The sequence below is a fragment of the Phoxinus phoxinus genome (genome assembly GCF_949152265.1).
Source record: "Phoxinus phoxinus genome assembly, chromosome: 21".
NCBI lineage: Eukaryota > Metazoa > Chordata > Actinopteri > Cypriniformes > Leuciscidae > Phoxinus > Phoxinus phoxinus.
This window is the reverse complement of record NC_136896.1, coordinates 3,540,490-3,561,700: the sequence shown is the minus strand read 5'-3', so window position 1 is coordinate 3,561,700 and position 21,211 is coordinate 3,540,490. Positions and strand designations below refer to the sequence as shown.

Here is a 21,211-nt window from a genome sequence, read left to right as displayed (position 1 = left end):
ACACTAACCAACACCCCAGCATTTTTTTCTCAGATTTACGCAATTCAAACGGGTCACTTAAGGTCGGAAAATATGGAAATCCGGTAAAATCACATTCCCGAATTATTTTTAATAGTGTAGCCAAATAGTACAGCATTCAGGCACACACCAACTACTATACACGGTATACAGTTTTGCACATGGCTAGTAAAAACCAGGAAGGAAAGCATGAAGACCACAAAGATAATGCATTTATCCAGGGCACCTTGTGTGCATCTAAGAACACCTATGAACCAACACACGTTGTGCATGTTCTGGTTATCTGGTCTCCAGCAGCAAGCAATTTACAGACGACACATCTGCACCACTGCACACCTTAATAAAGCACACACATCGCAGGTAATGTTCGCTGGCTGAATTGAGTCTCAATGTATAGCTAGAGGACAGTCACACAATGCTTCTCTCATTCTTCCTGACTGGACTCAATGTCTCTGCCTATTTCTGGGAAATACGAGTGGTGCGGGTAATGGAAGCAGTCTGAAGCTCCACAGAGAGCCTCTCCATGACATTCACTGACAGACAGAGAGATAGCGGCTGCTTAATGCACTGCAGTAGCGTTACATATGATTCTGTACACTCTCCTGTGCAGCAAAGTCGTGGTTAAGCATCGGCAAGAACCTTATTCAGAAACATCATTTATCAGGTGGCATATGCTGGTATTATTTGTGTGTGTTTGTGTAAAGCTCTGGGGTGAGATGTTTTACTACTCAGCGTTGAGTCAGATACAGTTCCCCGAACACCAGCGACGTCCTCAAAATACTGCAGGTCTATCAGAGCTGCATACTAAATAGAGTAAAAGCTCTCAGCAAAGCCAGAGCAGAAATGTGTTCAGGGTCAGCGGGGCAGCTCAGGTTCTGACTCCACTGGACGCTTCCATTCATTTACAGACCTAAACTGACACTCTCAGTTGAGACGTTCATTGTTAACATTAAGAAAAAACGTCAGATAATATAATGCTTTTAAACATATCATATGCATGCTGATCGTTGTCAATGTCATGACACATAATTTAGATGTAAAGTGATGCATGAGTGTTTTGTGTATATCTCTGCAGAATCCTTACCTGTGTTGTGATCTCGCAATCTGAACTGAATGTGATTAAATCAAGAGAAAAAGATCATGCACAGCTAATAATCTTTCCATATCTTTCTATTGATTTGTCCTCATAAGCTGCACACAAACATAACCAGTGTAGTCCGATTCACAAGCAAATGACTCTTCAGAGACGATTCCTTTAAGTGAATAAAACACATACACACCACAATTGGCATAGTCCAATTCAGAAACAAATTACTCTTATGAGCAGATCTATTTAATGAATCATGTGAATTATCCATCCATCGATCCATACATTCTTTTCTTCCATTACATTTTCCCCTCCCTCCATCCACCCATCATCAATCATGAATGTTCTTGATTCATGAATCTTCAGATTTTATTTGCACATGATCTACCGACTCTGAAAATGAAAGTGATCCATGTATCCATCATTTCATTAATTTATGTACACTGGAACAGTCAGAAATGTCTCAATGCTTCATCTACAGAGCTTCAATGAGGTCGTGTGGCTGACCTTAATGGTTAATGAATGTCTCTTTAAAGGACTAACTAGCAGGGCAGATCTGATCTCTCAGCTCTCGGAGCGGTAAAGCCAGTGTTTAAAGAGTCCTCTCCACCTGAGCGTAATGCTTTACAGACAGGCACACATCTAATGGAACGAGGCTGAGCACACAAACTCCAGATGAAATGACAGCAACGCATCATTAAAATGCCCCAGCGTCAGGGAGCCACAATTATTAGAAGCACAATCCTCTAATAGCAGCCGTTCAGATGGACGGGCTCATCTTATGGCATTAGAGAAACGATTAACGGACAAAGGATTTGACTCCATACACTGGCTTTAATGCAGCAGGGATCACACACACACACACACACACACACAATCCTCTATACCACCACAAACACAATGCTATACTGTGCATATCTGTAGTCCAGCGTTTGCATTCAAATGCACATAAAATAACTCACATTTTGTCATAGTTTAAAACAGTTATGCATTTAATGTGATTACTATAACTTTAGTGAAAGCGGAGCCATATAAATCCATCCATCCGCCCACCCCTTTCTTTACTTAAATTGACTTAATGACATTTACTCATTTTCATTATATGCACCACCACATCAACTGTAGATAAAACAATTACAGCACCATAGAAATAATTAACAATATTTACCACGCAATATTTTAATACGTTTAAAATGCCACATAAAGCCTTTTCTGAAGGAACATTTCTGAGTATTCAACTGCTATTAAAACATTCAGTATAGTAGCACAATATGTGTGAGTCACAACAAGAGAAGAAATTGATGGTTTGGTTGACATGACGGCTTCCCTGATTGATAAACACACACCCTCTCAAAACTCCCATGTCTGATGAAAAGCTCTGAACATAGAGAGAACTATTTTAGCTATAGCCCGGTCATATTGGATATTACGAGTGCAGTATGAACTCTTTTTCAGTTTTGTATCTGAACAGGCCACGTTCTGAGAAAGCACACTAATATCCTGCAGGGGAAATCACCAGGAGAAAACCCACCAAACAAACCAAATAAATAAATAACAGAAATGCAGCAGCTAAAGCCGGATTAGGGTGAGCTCTCCACACACTCTCGAGAAGTGCCACACTTTCATTTGTTCCTGCAGTGTTTTAGGACACCCTGTGCTCAAACACCACGCTCCCCTCGGGAAATAAAGAAATAAATAAGCCACTGGAGGGATTTCCTCTATTATTAAAGCTTGTAGGGGTAGGGCCATGAATATGAAATATGAACCCAAGGTTCCTGAATAATGCTATTAGTCTTACATAATTAACACATTTGATTGTATTTGTAATCAAACCCGAAAGCACACTCAACATGCACAATAATAGATGGCTAGATTAAAACTTGGTTCTGTGCGTGTGGAAACACCTCAATCATTAAGAGTGCAGAAACAAGCTGGATCTTATTCTATTCATGAATGTGATTAAATAAAGACAGCATAGACAGTTTGGATAGGAAGAGAACTAATTAAATTTCCCTGTAGTGAATCATTTTATCCTTTTAAACTTATCTTTGACCACCAAAATTAGCTTTTTTTTTTTCGTGAAAATAGTTTTTTTTCATGCCTTAAAGTAGCTTTAATGTAACTCTACACCCTTGTTTTATTTAGTGTACGCGGCTCTATGAATATGCAAATGAGCCCCGCCTCCACTCACTCACTCAGCTCAGAGATTCACTGGTTGACGATCACACGTTGATCTGATTGGTTACAAGGTAGTTTGTGACGTCAGAAACACCAGCGATTTCAAACCGTGTTTTTGAGACTGTCTTTGGTTCACTGCAGTTTTAAGCAGAAAATACTCAGCAATGAATTTGCACATGGTTTGTCTTAAAGCATATTAAAAACACCACATAGACATGTACATAAAAACTTGATTTTCACCACAGGGGGACTTCATTAATAAGGGATGAAGAGAGAGAAAGAGATTCTAGGGTCTCAGATGACAGTTTCCAGGTCAGTTCACTTCATTTTTTGGCAAAAATAAGCCGACCGGTGACAGAGGGGACAGGATGTCCATCCATCCATCCATCTAAGTGTGTGTTCTCTCAGAAGACTGTGTTTGAAATACTGTAGTTAGTGTTTGCATGAGGAAGCAGCAGTGTGAGGCAGATGAACATGTCACCAAGAAAAAATGAAGACTTCGCTGTAATGCATGAGCAAAACCTGAACGCAGAACTAGTGGTTTGGGTGACGTCGATGACAGCTGTCTTACAACAAAAGCCTGCAGAGACACGACTGTGACTGAACAGATGTTGGTCTTTAATCGAAGACGCATAAACGACAGCGATACTCGTGCTTGGATACATGGCTGCGGGTCTGCACGCTTCAGATGACACATGACGACAGTGATTACGCTTCACTCAGAGCCGCACAACCCGCTGTGACTTTAGTATTAAACATGCACTCAAGAGGTTCGATTGTTCACCGTAGCTGATGCCGTCCTGAGCTAGAAAGCTTAATTCAGCTCAGATCAGTGCTCATATCTCTGTGTGGCTGTTTACATCGACACACACAAATATAACATTACAATGAGACTTTCAGAAGATTTGTTGCTTACTGTGCAAAACTCACACATCATAGGGATGGTTGCTAAATTGTAGACGCCAACGTTTATGTAATATTCAGGTCTCTAAATCAGGGGAAAATTCACAATAGAAGAATTTCAAATCAAGTGAAAGAATTCGAATTGTATTTTGTACATCCAACAGGTGAACTGAAATTGGAATGACAGGAAGACAAATTTACAGCTAATGCATTTAGTAAACGAAGACTTCCACACAGATCCTAAAAAATCACTCCTAGCTACTTTGGCGGGTTGAATTTTATATATAATAAATACATTTTTCAATTGTAGTCTTTTAAAAGGGCATCTGAAATAAGTGCATTTTAGTGTTGTAAAAAATATATATACATTTTTCAATACATATCGATACTAAAATATCTGAAACGTATAGATACAGGACACCAGCGGTTCTATCTCTCTCATTTCTCCGACATTGAGTTACACACAAACCTGCATCCCTTAACTCACTCGTTTCATTTGCTCTGGGTGAATATTGTGTGTGTTACAGGGCTTGGGATTTTGCATAATTTATTTATAATTTTACACATTCCCACAGATTTTGTGCTCAAACTCAGTGTGCGCACGTAAAGCCGGCCCTCAGTACTAAATTAAGTTATTTTTTGCTGCGTATTGCGCTTAAACAGTCAAATACTCTTTTGAGTGAAAGTAAACAGTAGAGAAAGAAAACACATGTGTAACAGTATCTGTGCGTCAGCTCTTAAAGTGACAGCAGCCTAATACACCTGCTGCCAAATTATGAGATAATATTAAAAATATCTATATGGCAGTTTTTCCACATGGTATCGATGTCAAAATTGTGGCCAGTTGCTAGTAACTTTGGAAAACCAATAGCCACAGTGACTGGAGAGCAAAAAAAGTTAATGTCAAGACCTGATAATAATACTAGCAATAACAAACAACATGGTTTAAAACAAAAAACAAATCACCAATAGTAAGCAGCAAAGTGAAAATGCAAGCCATAGCAAACAGAACTAATGAAACCAGTGTGCAAATAAACCCACTTTATTACGTTTACCATCTTCCACCTTTCATTTCAGGGTCTTCAAAGATGAAGATTATTTTCAAGAGCTCAGGTTGACAAAGACCAGGAAGTCCCTTAAAATACCCTTTCTAGGGCAGAAACCACTCGGCTGTTGCTATGACACCACAATATCAAACACGAGGCAACTGTGAGAATAATAATTTGATGAATTAATTCTTTAGAGTCTTATGTAAATAAAGCCGTGACTTTCTGTTTACATAATCCCAGGGCTGTTAATGCATCTTTGGGGGACTCGAGCTGTCGGCAATACCCTTTCTGATTAATTGAGTTGGAAATGCATTTGGGATAGGCTTTCCCTGACAACCGGGTTATCCTAGCAATACATCATGTTCAGAAGTGAGTGGGAAAGAGGAGGAGGAGGAGATGCCTACAATTGTTTAGTCGACTGCAGATTGGATATCAAGAATTAATACAATCCCATGATTCCTAGCACCTGCATTGATCTTGTTTGTGTGTTGTACAGCCAGCATGTGTTTGGATGCTGTATTGAAGGTTTGTAATGATGTCTGCAGCTCACATCGATCTTGAACGGGTGTTGAAGATGGGTAGTTGGTGAGGGTCTGTCACCATCGGTTTATCTCTCCTTCCTCAAGGCCCTCACCAAATGATTTAGAGTAATAGACATAATCCAATAGTGCAGAGAGCATTAGAGACGTTCAACATGACACTCCTGCAGAAGTGCAGCTAAGTAACTCTGAGATCAACGTGCATCTAAACTCGGAGAGGTATCCCAGACTCAATTAGATTAGATATTATTGGATTCCAAGAATGTATGCCGTTCCTGCATGGACTTCTATTTCCCACCGTCTACCACTGTGCACAAGAAAACCTGTACGAGACATTTTTAGTGGCGTTTCAGAGGGCTCATTTGTAGGGTTTGTGATTTGAAGAAACCACTAATATCTCATATTAAACTTTGGCATGCAACATGCACCACAAGGCTTATGCTACAGTCGAATGATTCTCAAATCGTGTGGCTGGTCAAGAAGAGGTATAGAAGAGGTATAGAAGAGGTATAGAAGAGGTATAGAAGAGGTATAGAAGAGGTCAAATAACTGTTTTCTGTTTGGATATATTGTAAACTGTAATTTATTCCTATGATCAAAGCTGAATTTTCAGCATCATTACTCCAGTCTTCAGTGTCACATGATCCTTCAGAAATCAGTATAATATGATGATTTGATGCTCAATAAATATTTCTGATTATAAATGTTGAAAACAGTAATACAGCTCAATGTTTGTTTTTTGGAAACCCTGATTTGGGGATTCTTGGATGAACCAAAAGTTTGAAAGAACAGCATTTATTTGAATTTGTTTTGCAACATTATAAATGTTTTTACTGGTCACTCTTAATCAATGTAATGCATCCTTGTTCTTTCTTTCTTTCTCTTGCTTTCTCTTTATTTCTCTCTAATTTTTACTGACCCCAAACTTTTGAACGGTATTGTACATTGAAGGAACTGAATATCGCAGAAACTTGAGGGGAAATGTGGGCGAGATTGTAGGACTACTTGTTAAATAGTTTAAAGGGGAACTGGAACACAATAGGTTGATCTACAAGATAAGACTAAAGATATCCTAGGCCACACTACAGGTTTAAAGCGGCTGCTTCAGACGGTTCCTATCTGTTGTTGTGAATCTTTTCATATTTGAAAGACAAGGTTACTGGAGTGGAAATCAGATTAGGTTCAAAAGTCCTGTGTTACGGTGTTCAGATATCACCCAGCTTGAGTAACGTTAGCCATCACTGCAAAACTTCACAACAATCAAACTGTAATCTTCGTTTGTTTTTATCATTGCATAACTATCTTTCCCTTCCTGAGGAAGATGAAAACAAATCTATAGCACAAGCACAGTCAATCAAAAAGCAGCCAGAAAAAAAACTAGGAATGTGCAAACGTCATAATGGACTAGTGAGTGTGAAAGGCTAGTTGGTTTTAAGTAAGCCTGATATAATTAGGCTGATTCATGTCAAATACACACCATGACGACACATTCTTGTGTTCAATAACAGCTCGATGAAGTGCAACAGAACAGAACTGGTCTCAAGACATGTTTTTAAAACAATTTTCGCTCTATTGTTATGTGCGCAATAGACCTGCCCTTTAACTTCACAAAACCATCATAGTCCACACAAAAAGCAGAGAAATACACTTTATAACAAAACTGCTGACAATAACAGAAGTTCAACAGTAATTGTTCTTGAAATAGAATAGAATTTCAATTCAACAACAAAGATATTGTTGAAAGCAGATCTATCGATCTATCCATCCATCCATCCATCCATCCATCCATCCATCCATCCATCCATCTATAATATATATATATATATATATAAATATATATATATGTATATATATATAAAATAATATATTTTATATAGTTATTAGATACGCTTATGTTAAGATATGAGAAAAATACATACATTATATATATACATGCACAATAATGTGGCATACTAGTGGATTATCTATCAATATATAAGAAAATATATAGATACAATGCTCAAAACAGATGATCTGAAAAAGCAGCGCATCAAACACACTCCTATATTTCCAGGAATCATTGCACTAAAAAAAGGCAGTTTGACACACAGGCCTCGGAGGGAAGCTGGAAGTGTTTGTCAGGGTGATGCTGCTGAATCACAGGGCAGACAGTGTCTCTCTTTCTATTAGTTAGCTGAGGTATGGTGAACTCTAGGGAGACAGATAGATGACGCAGTTTCACTCCTATCATTCTCCCTGTGTGCGGTCGCTCCAGGAACACACGAGATTAAGAGATGCAATTAACTGTCAAAGACAAACAAGTCACGGGCTAAGACAACACTCATGAGATTGCTCCATAAATTTCACCGCAAACAAGCCGAGCAGGTTAGCGAGGGAGAGGACGCTAATTCGGTATATGAAATGTTCATAGAGCCAGTGGATGAAGGATGTTGCAGCTGTGCCCTTTTGTGGTTGCATGACTTATTATTTTCACATTTGTGTCAGATCATTTAAGCACAGATCTAATCTACTAACACAATTTCATGCAAGATACAGTTGCTAAAAGCAAATGCACCATTCTTTCAACGTATAATATCTCTACCGTTTGTGTTTGCAGGAACCATGGTGAGCAAGGACGCTGGTAAATGCATGCTCACCAACTCTGAGTCGGACTCGGAGGCAACAGCGGCCTCCATGGCCCTGGAGGTCAAAGGATCGTCAGACGAAAGCCGGCATGTGCGCAAGCGCAACAAGGCCCTTCAGGTGCGCTTCAAGGACATCTGCGAGGCCCAGAACGAACAGGCCGCTGCGGCCCGGGGAGGGAAGCCGCTCTACAAGGTGGCGTACCGCAAGTACATGACTGTCCCAGCTCGCCGATCAATTCCCAATGTAACTAAAAGCACTGGAGTGCAAACCTCACCGGATCTTAGGAAGCGTTACCAGACTTTTCCATTTGAGCGAAAGAAAGGACACACGGTCAAGCATGCCGCTGCGACGGAGAGCTGTAAGGACCAGGACGATGGGTTTGTTATTGATGTGAAGAGGGCGAAAGCTACGGTGGCGAGCAGGGAGTGTGCTCCCTCTCATAATCTGAGGAAAACAAAAGCATTAATGCACACCAGCAAGTGCGTCGCAACCATAGAGCAACATCCGCAAGCCAGCGAGTGTCTGGAGAGAACGGACGGGCCGTGCTCGGACGCTCTGGTTCTTCCCTGTCCGACTGATAGGACCATAGCGGGAGCGGACCACTCGGACTATCAGATGTGTAGCGTCAGAAGTAAACACAGTAAGGGCTTCCGGAGAGACTCCGAAACTCTTGATCGCTCAGGCAAGCTGCAGTTGCTGAACTCTGGGGAGAGCGCTGGGATTATTCTCCAGGATTCCTCCTCCAAAGTGACGGGACCCATCGCGTGGAACTCCCTCACACAGGTGGAGTGTTTGGAGAGTCCAACCGAGCGCAGCAAACGCAAGGCGGCACTGCAGCTCAACGGCCTGCAGTCACAGACGCTCCCGCGGGCCAGTTGCACTACGCAGGTCCAGTGTCACGTGGGTACACTGTCCGCTCGACCGCTGCGGGCCATGGAAGAGGTGGCGCCGGTCACTTCGGTCTCCTCGACAGCCGTTCCCATGCCGGCACCTCCGTGCAGGGGCGTCACGGGAGCGGGAACTCTACGGACGGATAATGAGGCATGCAAGCAGATAGTGCCTGTCAAACAGGATGGGGATGTTAAAGCGCAGCTCCAAGCCATGGAAAACATGATCAGCTCCAGCCAGGAAACCATTAAAGTGCTGCTGGGTGTCATTCAGGAGCTGGAAAAAGGAGAAGCTCATAGAGAAGGGTAAGATGCTGTACATTAAGCATGCAAATAGTAGAATTGCACCAAGCAGAAATGTATTTACATACACGTTTCCCCTAAGATGTCAACTGCAATGTTTTGAAAGCACCAACAAGCTATAATGCACATTGTTCAGAATGTTTATTTTCATTTAAGAATGAGATACAAGAAACACACACACAATAGCAATACATCAATTGCATTGTTTGGTTCTCAAACTGACTGCTACAGTAAGTCTATTTAGAATGGATAAGTTCATCTTTGGTTGGTCTTTAAATTGTGTGCCAACAAAATTGCACCAAGAATTGCATTTCTACACGCATTTACCCAAACATCCACAACTCATGCCAAATACAGTGTGTTGAAAGTGCTAACAAGCTGCAATGCACATTGTTCCGAAAGTTGACAATAAGATGAATTACCGTACTTTGCTTGTCTCTATACATGTATGCATGGGATACAAGAAACTATTTCAACACTTTACATCATTCCCAAGTATTGTTTGGTTCTCAGACTGACTGCTAGTAGGTCTAATTAGGATGGATAAGTGTATCTTCGGGTGGTTAGAAAGTCTTTAAGAGCAGCACTCTTTCTCATATTGACTTTTATCACCTTGGACTCAACCTGGGAAATTAGCTGGAGGCCTTCTAAATACTGTATAGTACTAATGATGCCAAACGCCTTTTACTTTCAAGAGCACCCATTTGATATAACAACTGAATCTGCTCCATTTTGGGGTAGATGCATTAAGCAATGACATCTTTTTAAGAGAGAAGAGAAAGATGTTAAAATGTAGAAGTACCTCACAAAGGAGAGAAAATTCCACAGTATATTTGGACAAAAAAAAAGGAACTTTTATTTCCTGGGATTATTTACATGCATAACAACTGAATATTTACAGTCAGAGGAAAATCAATGACAACCCATCTCATTCCCACAGCAGGGCATCATGCAAATCTCCCTAAACTACCACTTTAAAATACTCCAACACCACATTTATCTTTCTCCCACCCAGCTAGGCATAACATACTGATTATTTCAGCATTTACACATTAAGTGAGCCCCTTATGAGGGGAGTTTGCATGCAATTTAGAGAAACACTATGATATTACAAGACTAAATCCAATGTTTGAGGCTGGTTAGGTTAAGTGAGCAAAACTTTAGTTTGCACAGGAAGCAGACTCAATCTCCCGCATATCCACACACATATTTCCCTAAAGATGCTTTGGGATGCAAGGACTGGAACCCTGCCAGGATAGTGATTATAAACGGCATTAATTACCCGCAAGACTACATGTCTACTTTATATAGTTGAAGCACAATTAAGGTCACAGCAAGAGGCTTTCACAAACAACTGATCCAGAGGATGACATCATGATGAGGATGTTTAGAGATCCGCTCAACCACAAACTCAGAGAATCATGGGACAATGGGCAACGGCCTGAACAAAAAAAACTTATTTTGCATAATATATAAAGTATGCATTATGCGATGCATTAATAATTTTAGCGAGAATGTAAAAAGCCTCAGTGTATAAGCACTTATATAAACGTCTAATGGTACGCTTCACATAAACAAATAAAGCTCAGCCTAGGTTTCAGAGAGGATATCATTTCACATAACCTCAGCAAATGCCTCAGAGGTTTCTTATGGATAATGCTTTTGCAGATATTACACTTAAAGTAATATTTTAATGTATTCTCAGGGCAGAGTTTTCAATTCCCCAGCTCAGGTTTGAAAAAGTGCATTTTCCTGCATGCAATGCAGAAACAGTTAATGCTTGTGTGGATACGCAACATTAGTCTCATTCCACACACTCAGAAATGTCATTCTCATGACAAAAGACAGGCGCAGTGTGACTGGAGGGCGTAGGTGAATGTGTTCATAATTACATCTGTTACATTACCGCTGGCGTGATGTAGTACTATCTTTCAATGTGTTGAAAAGCATGCTGCAGACAAACACACATGCAAAGAGGCATTTGACTCAAAAAGTTGCTACAGGATCAAAGGGAATGCTAGCGGTTCTGTAGCTTAACTGTGTATCAAGTTAAGTCACCTTTATTTATATAGCGCTTTTTACAATACAGATTGCATCAAAGCAGCTTTACAGCGATGACATGAAAATAACACAACAAAGTTTGTTTCTAGAAGAAAAATGCATCATCGTCCACCTTAAGGCAGATTAATAATATTGTTGAGTATTAAATGTCTCCAACTAAGCAAACCAAAAGCCAAGCCAACAGTGGCATGGAACCAAAACTCCATCAGTGACAGAATGGAGAAATAAACCTTGGGAGAACCCAGGCTCAGTCAAAAGTAAAAAGTGTGGTATGTATTACTTAATGATCAATACAAACATTAAGTGAATTGTGGAAACAAACAAAAATAACAATTACTTAAAACATGCAATAAATTGAACAATGCGTTCATCACACCATGTCGTAATCACCGTAACTTCGAGATGACAACATGTGGTGCAACATATGAGCTCTCCAAAATATATATCCCAATACTAATAGTATATATTCCAATATTTTATAATCATTTATAATTCAAGCACATATTCATAAAATCAAAATATAGCAAAAAACGATTTCATTATCAACATTAGATTAATGAAAATTTAATTCACAATTATAAAAATAAGTCTTACCACAGAGTGAGTGAGTGACCGGCTGTGTTCCACTTCATATTTGTATGCCTTTCACTCGCTAACTTCACTCCGTCTCATGGACTCAGATGTGCGTCATTGTTTACGTTACACGGGTGAGTGAGGCTATGTTCACACTGTCAGTTTTAGGGATTGACAACCACATTTACTTACAGGTGTGTGTCTCGAAATGTCCCGTTCAAACACGAACTTACAGTAGCGTCTCGCATACTGTCTGAATGAACGTGTAACTGAAGTCAAGCCCGTATTCTCGTACCAGTAACCATAGCGACAGTTACTGAAGTAGTATCAAAGATGGCAACGTCCATAAAACTAAAAATCCTCATCACTACGGAGTCCAATTGAGCCGTGAGTTCATTGCTCACATCTTCATTAACCAACAGCAGCTTTTATATCTGGGTAGAGAAAGGAGCAGTGAGTGAGTGAGTGAGTGAGTGAGTGAGTGAGTGAGTGAGTGAGTGAGTGAGTGAGTGAGTGAGTGAGTGAGTGAGTGAGTGAGTGAGTGAGTGAGTGAGTGAGTGAGTGAGTGAGTGAGTGAGTGAGTGAGTGAGTGAGTGAGTGAGTGAGTGAGTTAAAATATCTAGTGTTGCATGCAACATCTCATCTGGATGACATGTCTATATATCATCATCATAACCAGGTCTCGCTGAAATGTGAGGTGCATAAGAATATTTGTTATTTTCTGAACAAAAAAAAAAAATAGCTCATCCATACCAAAAGCTTTTAAAATAATTATTTCTGACAGGAACTGTTTCTCTCTGCATCTATTTAAATAGTAATCAATGCTATCTGCACAAATATGGAGCCCAATAACGGAGTGTCTTTTGTGGGAGAATTCAACTTGTGTCCCAAAGATCATCCCCCTCTTTCTCTCTCTCTGTGTATACAACATAATTTACTTCTTTTACATTCCAACACATTGCCTCGCTCCGGAGGGTTCGGTCTGATCACCACTGGCAGCCAGTGCCTTGTGACAAACATTATTCTGCCCTCCTGTCCAACCTCGGGCTCTCAGCAGCAGTGCTATACATCACTGTCCCCATTAGGCACGGAAACTAGCCTCAGATAAACCCCACGCATCACTTCACATGCTCTCATTAAGGGCAAAATGGCCGTCGGTGTCCCGCTCATTTTCACGATGAGCAGTTTGACCTTTTAAGGAAGCAGGTGCAGAGCTCAGGGGTCGCAGACAGATCGCTGTTAATGGCCGAGTGGGAGAGGAGCTACTGCCCAAAACCAGGCAGTCTCAGACCAAAAAACAGAGTCAGACTCTCTCAGAGTCACAGAGGACCAGGACGTTTTGCTGCACAGTTCAATTCATTTTCTGAACGATCAAGCAGCCACAAATGAGTCTGACTGGAAAAAGAGGATCTGGAAACAAATGCAAACTCCAGTCCTGTTCACCTTTGACATGAAAGCAATCTGGCCCGAATCACTCAATACCGATTTTCATTTCTTTTTTTCAGAACTGATAAGCGTCTGATAACCGATACGGAGAAGCATTATTTATTTTTTTGTTCCATTTTTCCTTTTTGACAATAATAATTGAATGTTTCATCACTAACCTCTGAAGGAGAACCGCCTGCTGAATAAAACTAGTACTATGCTAAATAATAATAAAGTCTAATTATTTGTAATATAAGTGTAAAAACAAAAACTATAGGCGCGAGGAAATACTGGGAAATATGGAAATGATTTAATCATGCTTTCTAAACAAAACAACTATTATTATATTAAAGGGGCTATATGGAACTTTTTCCCCAAAATAAACGAAACAATAGCCTTTTTATTTTACCATTTATGACTCAAACATCTCCTGATGAGCATACGGACACCTTGTCTGCTCACAGAGGGTGCACCTATAAGCCTGTATCCTATTGTTCCTATTTTCTGTCGGGTCGGATTTTTCCCGCGCTGTCTGCGGATGTGACGTCAAGCGTGTTCATGTTAAACGTTTCAGATCACTCAGAACACTTATCTCAAACAATATATGTATTTGACTGTTCTTACCTCTGTAAACATAATGTTGACCTGACCTCCTTGCAGCAGATGACTTATGAAGTGTGCACGTACGACCGAGCAGAAAGGAACAGCAGTTCTGTCTTTTGGCCACAGGTGTCAGTCTCGAGTTTAAATTTCAGAAAAACGCATATAGCCTCTTTAATATAAAAATCAGCAAATCGAGTGCTTTGATCATGGCAATGGTATTTATCTTAATAGCTAATTTTAAAAGAAATTCAAGATTATATATATATATATATATGTTCAATTCATATTAAACATGAATTGAATAATAAAAAATAAAAAAATCATGCATTACCAAATGAAATGCATTACCGTCTTAAATAACACAAATAATAATATGGGGTAGGTAAATGCATCAATTAAAAAAAGAATAATAATTAAAGCATACTAAAAAGGTAAGACAAAACAATAAACAATGAATATTCTGGGTTAAAGTTAAACACAACAAAGGCATGAGAAGAGTGTTTTAACTACCCGAAATTACCACAGTACAAACTCATACACGAGTATAAATAAAACACTGGCCGGAAAGTTCCAGTAATGAGAGAAAGAGTAAAGGTGAAGAAACAGATTGACAGTACGAGAGACAGACAGATATGACAACATGCTCATCAGAGCTATTGATCACTCCGTCGGCTTCCTGTCAGTCTGACATTGGCCCTCCATCACGGGACAAGTTTGAGGGGTCGATGGGTCGCCTTCTTGCCAGCAAAGCAATTGTTACGGCGACAGGCGGTAATTACTAATGGCAGCCAACACTGGAAGTGCAGCTTCTCGAATCTTCTGACCTCACGTCTCCACACAGATGGAGCTGGAAAGATGAAGCGCTACCGCCACCGGCAGTGAAAACATGTTGACGAAAGAATATTTATGATATTTGTTTTAACATTTATTAACGTTCAGCTCAGCTGCAACTCAAGGGAGTAAACGGGGCATATCCAAAGCCAACACAAACACATACAAGAGACTAAGAATCACATGTAAACACTGACTACTGTTCACTGAGAGGAAGGGAAATAAGACCAGGCTAAAGATCACCAATATATCTCTAAAACGACAAGCATTTCACATACATACAGCTTCAAAGTATTATATTTACAATTAAATATGCGGAATAAGATATGTATTCTCCAGTCATAAGAACAACCTTTTAACCATTTAAGTTTGATGAACTTCCTACACAAAACTTTATAATGAATTATTAACTTAAAGGATTAGTTCACTTTTAAAAAAACTTTTTCTGACAATTTACTCACCCCCATGTCATCCAAGATGTCCATGTCTTTATTTCTTCAGTCGAAAAGAAATGAAGGTTTTTGATGAAAACATTTCTACATATAACGTCAATGGGCCCCAAACGGTTCAAGGTCCAAATGACAGTGTCAGCGCCGCTTCAAAGGGCTTTAAACGATACCATGCGATGAATAAGAGTCTTATCTAGCGAAACGTTCGGTCATTTCAAAAATAAATAAAAAAGTTTAAGTTTTATAAGCACAAACGCTTGCCTTGCTCTGTTCTGTGATGCGCGTTCGTGACTCCACGTAATACGCAGTTACGCTGAAAAGGAAAAGTAAAACATTTCTATCCTGACGAAAATTTTCTTTTAGGCTTTTAAATATTACAACACCCAGGATACGCACACGCAATGGGCATTTTAAACGATAAACTGACACAAAAACATTTGAATATGTGTGTATGGTCCTCCTTCCGCACATTTGTAAACACTGCCTCGGTACATCAAGCATGACCTTTTCAACGTAATTGCGTATTACGTGACGTCACGAACGCGCATCACAGAACAGAGCAAGGCGAGCATTTGTGCTTATAAAACTTAAACTTTTTTATTTCTTTTTGAAATGACGGAACGTTTCGCTAGATAAGACCCGTATTCATTGTCTGGTGTCGTTTAAAGCCCTCCTGTCATTTGGACCTTGAACCGTTTGGTGCCCATTGACGTCCATTATATGGAGAAATGTTTTCATCAAAACCCTTCATTTCTTTTCGACTGAAGAAAGAAAGACGTGGACATCTTGGATGACATGGGGGTGAGTAAATTATAAGCAAAAGTTTTTTTAAAGTGAACTAATCCTTTAAGAGATGTTAGAAAGTGAATGAGATGCTACCTCTCTGACTGATTCACTTTTTAAGGAGATTTATAGTTCAGCAAGGACGCATTAAACTGATCAAAAGTGACAGTGAAGACATTTAAAATAAATGCAAAAAGTTTCCACAAAAATTATGTGACTGAAGACTGGAGTAATGATGCTGAAAATTCACAGCAATAAATTGCATTTTAAAATATATTCAAATAGAAAACCATTATTTTAAATTACAATAATATTTCACTATATTACTATTTTACTGAATCAAATAAATGCCGCCTTATTTAGCATAAAAATCTTACTGAACTTTTGAATAGTAGAGTACATTTATTTGGGCAAACTTTCAAAATAGTCAATAGCAAGACATGTTTTCTAGTCATAAGATTCTTATCCCATAACGTTCAATTCACACTGAAAACTCATGTACAACTTTGAGAAAGATATGGATTATTTCAGCGCGGTGTTGAAGATTCATCTGCGCTGAAGCAGGAATCACTGGTCAGTGAGTCAGTGAGCGCTGAACTGTAAGGCTCAGTCTCAGGAAAGTGCGCAAACCTCCAGTGAGTGACAGTGAAGTGACTATAATGAGATGCATTCTAGTATTATGTTTAATTTATTCAGCATTTGAATAACAGTTTTGTTTGTCATGCTGTTAAGAGTGCCGACGTGACGCTGATTGCTGATGTACAAAACAGCGATGAAGTAATTCAGGAACACAGCTTTCCGCTTCAACAAACATTACACACTTCTAGGCTGATTATAATTTGCTTTGAATCAAATATTTACATATAAAAATTCTACAGCTTAAAAAAAAAAAAAAAGACTGATAAAAGTGAAACTCTGGCAAAACGCACTGGTTCAGTTCCTGAACTCTCCGCTTCCGCCCCCCTGAGCGCAGTCCGGTTTAGGTGATCGCATCAAGCAAATCTCCAGCAGAAATGATATCATCATCCCCTCTGGTCCAACCCAGGGGATTTCGTGAAGGAATCAAGCCGAGGGAAGAGTCTGCAGTGCTCTTCCGGAGTACTAAAAGCGGCCATGAACTCTACTGTCAGATCATATTCCATGTTCCTCTGCAGGCCGGAGGCTAGTGTGAACATACAAACTACATGTGCAGGACATATCTGCATTTGTCTCCTGTTGGGCAATGTCAAATCATGTTCCTGTGGACTCTGTGCAGGGTTAAAGGTCAAAAGAGTGACAGATTTTAAGCTCACTCCTCAAATGAAGGCTATTAATAGGCAGCCAAGTGGTGAGCGTTTTGTGGTGAGCTCAGCGTTACTGAAAATAAAATATCGTAATATATATTAATTTAAGATATTAAATATTTTAATAAAATTCTAATAATTTCTGACAAATACACTTCATTTAAAACCGATTAAAATAGGGGTGCACCTGAACATTTATTCGTCCAGAATCGTCCCGGTACAGACGTAACAGTTCGGTGCGTACAGACAGACTACAAATACAGTCAGTCACAGGCGATCCACACTCCAATCCAGAAGGGGGCGAGCGCCGTAATGCAACACTGTTTGCTAACCGCTACAACAGGAAGAGAGCAGATGATCTATGCACATCCCAAAACAAGACTTCAGATGGCACGCAAGAGATTGCTAGTAGCCTATACACGCTGAGTTTAGATTCATTTTGGTGACGCACTCCACAAATCTCACGGAAAGGAAACTGAAAGCGTCATCCTGTGTGTTTTCTTTATTTTACAAAAGCAAAGTTTTGTTTTTATTGTTAGTGTACACTTTATAGTTTTGAATGATATATTACTCTTATCTGTATCACCATAAATTACGGAGTATATTAATATGTTTCCACTGTTGAGACTGTTGAAACTCATGATAATGAGACAAAATCATTTGGATTTAGATTAATTTTTGTGACACTCCACAAATCTCACGGAAAGGAAACTGGGATGGCAGAAAGCGTCATCCTGTGTGTTTTTATTTTTTGAGTGTGAGTGTACACTTTATAGTTTCGAATGATATATTACTCTTATCTGTATTACCATAAATTACGGAGTATATTAAGATGTTTCCACTGTTATAATGAGACAAAATCATTTGGCATTGTGCCGATTAGTGTCGTAAGTCTCACTACAGTCCAGTGATGAAATACATGTGTCCTGGAAGTGAGAAGTGTCCGGTGTCTCCTCGTGGAAAAGAGAAGCAGGCTCAGATGTAGGTTGGCACCTATCTTTCTTCTTCTCGCTCATCTTTCCGTGATTTCTCCAAAAAGCGTAATATTGAACTTTGTGCATCCACCATGCTCACCGCATGTTAATAAAAACCTCACACGAAATTAAAATGACAGCGTAGGCTACGCACAACACGTAATCAAACCAATGCGTTTGAAAACAGACATTGCATTTAACAGCACAGCATTGGTCAATCTATCAATTTGAGTAAACTGGACATGTAAATGTATCGAACGGTGACCCCAAAACTGAGGTACCGAACTGTGACTTACGTGTACCGTTACACTCCTATTATAGGGGCTTATACAATGTTTATACAAATATGACTCCATTTTTGTAATTAATTGTAAAAGGCAGTCTCTTGTGAAGTTTCATTGCAGTCAGGATGCTATCTTATGACCGCTGCCTATGTAGACGTAAAACAGCACTCACTAGAGTCTGGAGCAGAGCGATACGCCACACGTATCAGCACATTTTACCTCCTGTTATCACACAAACACAGCATCAAAACCTGCACAATGTCGAGCGTTGACATTTCTGCAGCGTCTCCGTGCAAAAATTTCAAGGCCGTTTTGTTCTCTCATTTCTGATTACACTCACAAACACAGTCGGCGTCCTGCGTGTCCTCTGCAGAACGCCGGGTGTGAAGAATGCTAACATCTCTTTCCCACTGCGTGTATTGACCGTGAGCTGATAATGAGGAACGACAGAGTGAACGAGGGAGCGGAGAACGGGGAGGCGGAGCGGCCAAACAGCCTGTGTAATGACTCGTCCTCTCTCTTTATCTCCTCACAGGCTCTCCTATCGGACCGGACAGGACACGGCCAACTGCGACACGTGTCGGAACAGCGCATGCATTATTTACAGGTTGGTTGCTGCATTTTGTTTAAAGCCAGAGCAAGTGAGCTACAACAGCATGCGGAGCTTACAAAGATCAACTTCAGCCTAATCACAGATTGTGTGAGTAATGAGCGAGATAAAGGAGAGGAAATACTCTCGCTGACAGGAATAGATTAAGGACCTTAGTGGGACACCCTCATCACAGAGCACGGGACAACATTCAATGGATTTAAAGGAATATCTCATTCGAATATTAAAACAATTTTTTTACTTGAGGCCATGTCCAATCACATATGCATGATGTTATTTTTTCTGAGGAATCTGTATGCAACTCTTTTGCATTTAACAACCGTTCATACTAATTTAAGGACAAGAAAACATCCTTAAAGTTGCATAAAAGTGTCCATACGGAATTAAGTCTTTAAAAAAAGCAATATGCTAATATTTATTCCGCTGTAGCTAGAGGCTAGAATACAAATAAATATAAATTGTGCTTGGCTATTGCACAACAAATATACTTGAAAAGCAGCACTGCACAAGGTATTACAATTTTATTTCACTTATTTTAAGCAAAGAATTAAAACAAGAAAATCTGTCATCTACACTTAAGATAAAATCAACATGGAATACTTTTTTTATTTTATATATATATATATATATATATATATATATATATATATATATATATATATATATATATATATATATATATATATATATATATGTTTTTTTATGAAGAATTGAAATACAATATTCAAATAATAACAAATATTAAAAAAAATATATATATATATAAAGTAATATCTAAAATAATATTAGTTGTGGTCCTCACTATTCCTCAAGTAAGTGTATTCTACTTTAAGTATTTTTAGATACAGTGATCATATCTGCAGTGTGTAAACAATCATTGCATGGGAAAAAAAATTGCATAAAGTTTATTCATTCATACATTTCGTTCTTTCTTTCATTAGTTGACTTCAGGTGCTCTACAGCGGCTGAGAATCTGTGTCTGCATGCGCTTCTTAAAGGTATAGATGGAGTTATTATTCAATAGACAGGACAGACACAAACAATATGACAAAACGCCATCCTATCGTTTCAAAGCAGCAGAGTGAACTTGAGTGAGACGCACTCATTCTGCAGGAGGAGCCGGAGCAGAAAAGTGTGTCTGAGTGTGTAAAGGTCAGACTGTTAAGCGCTTCTCAGAGTGTTTTTGTCTCCAGTGGGCGGATGGCCATCTTAAAGTGCAATGAGAGCTGAAGTGCGTGCATAAGGGATTCTGGGTAATTGACAGGTAGTAATCGCCAGAGAGCTTGTTTTGCAGAATGCAAGATAACTTACAGAAAGAGTTTCACAAGACTTGAACGCACATGAGTCATACCAATGACTTCTATATCGCATGTTGTGCTTTTTTGGAAGAACTAGCCATTTAACAAGCATGCAAACCGGAAAAAAAGAGAGATATCCTGCACGATTCACTCTGATGTAGCATAAGCGTGAGAAGCGTCTCAGGGACAGTGCTGTAGATCGACACCGGCTCTCCGGTGAGAAGATGCGGCTCACTGCAGAAGACCAGCGACAGACACACAATCGAATTTAGCAGCTCTCTTTGAAGCGAAGGCAAGGATTAAACACAATCTAATTACACGCCGCCCAGTCAAAACACTCGACAGGAGAGAGAACCAATCTCTCTGGATGAGCCGAGTGGCAGAAGAAAGTCCTGAAGCAACATGCTCAACGGATCATTTTATTAGCTATCTATCCCACTGATTTGAT

At 39.6% G+C, this 21,211-nt stretch overlaps 2 protein-coding genes across 5 annotated transcripts in view; one reads left to right on the top strand and one right to left on the bottom strand.

The window, feature by feature from the left end:
* dock1 (dedicator of cytokinesis 1) overlaps positions 1–21,211 on the bottom strand; it is a 203,708-nt gene that overhangs the window by 81,894 nt on the left and 100,603 nt on the right. The gene's annotated exons all lie outside the window — the stretch shown is intronic.
* insyn2a (inhibitory synaptic factor 2A) overlaps positions 1–21,211 on the top strand; it is a 41,257-nt gene that overhangs the window by 6,758 nt on the left and 13,288 nt on the right. The window contains exons 2-3 of the mRNA XM_079595676.1: positions 8,371–9,592; positions 19,391–19,462. Of these exons, the coding sequence (XP_079451802.1) occupies positions 8,376–9,592; positions 19,391–19,462 (1,289 nt within the window). The 5' untranslated portion in view covers positions 8,371–8,375. The remainder of the gene's footprint in view (positions 1–8,370; positions 9,593–19,390; positions 19,463–21,211) is intronic.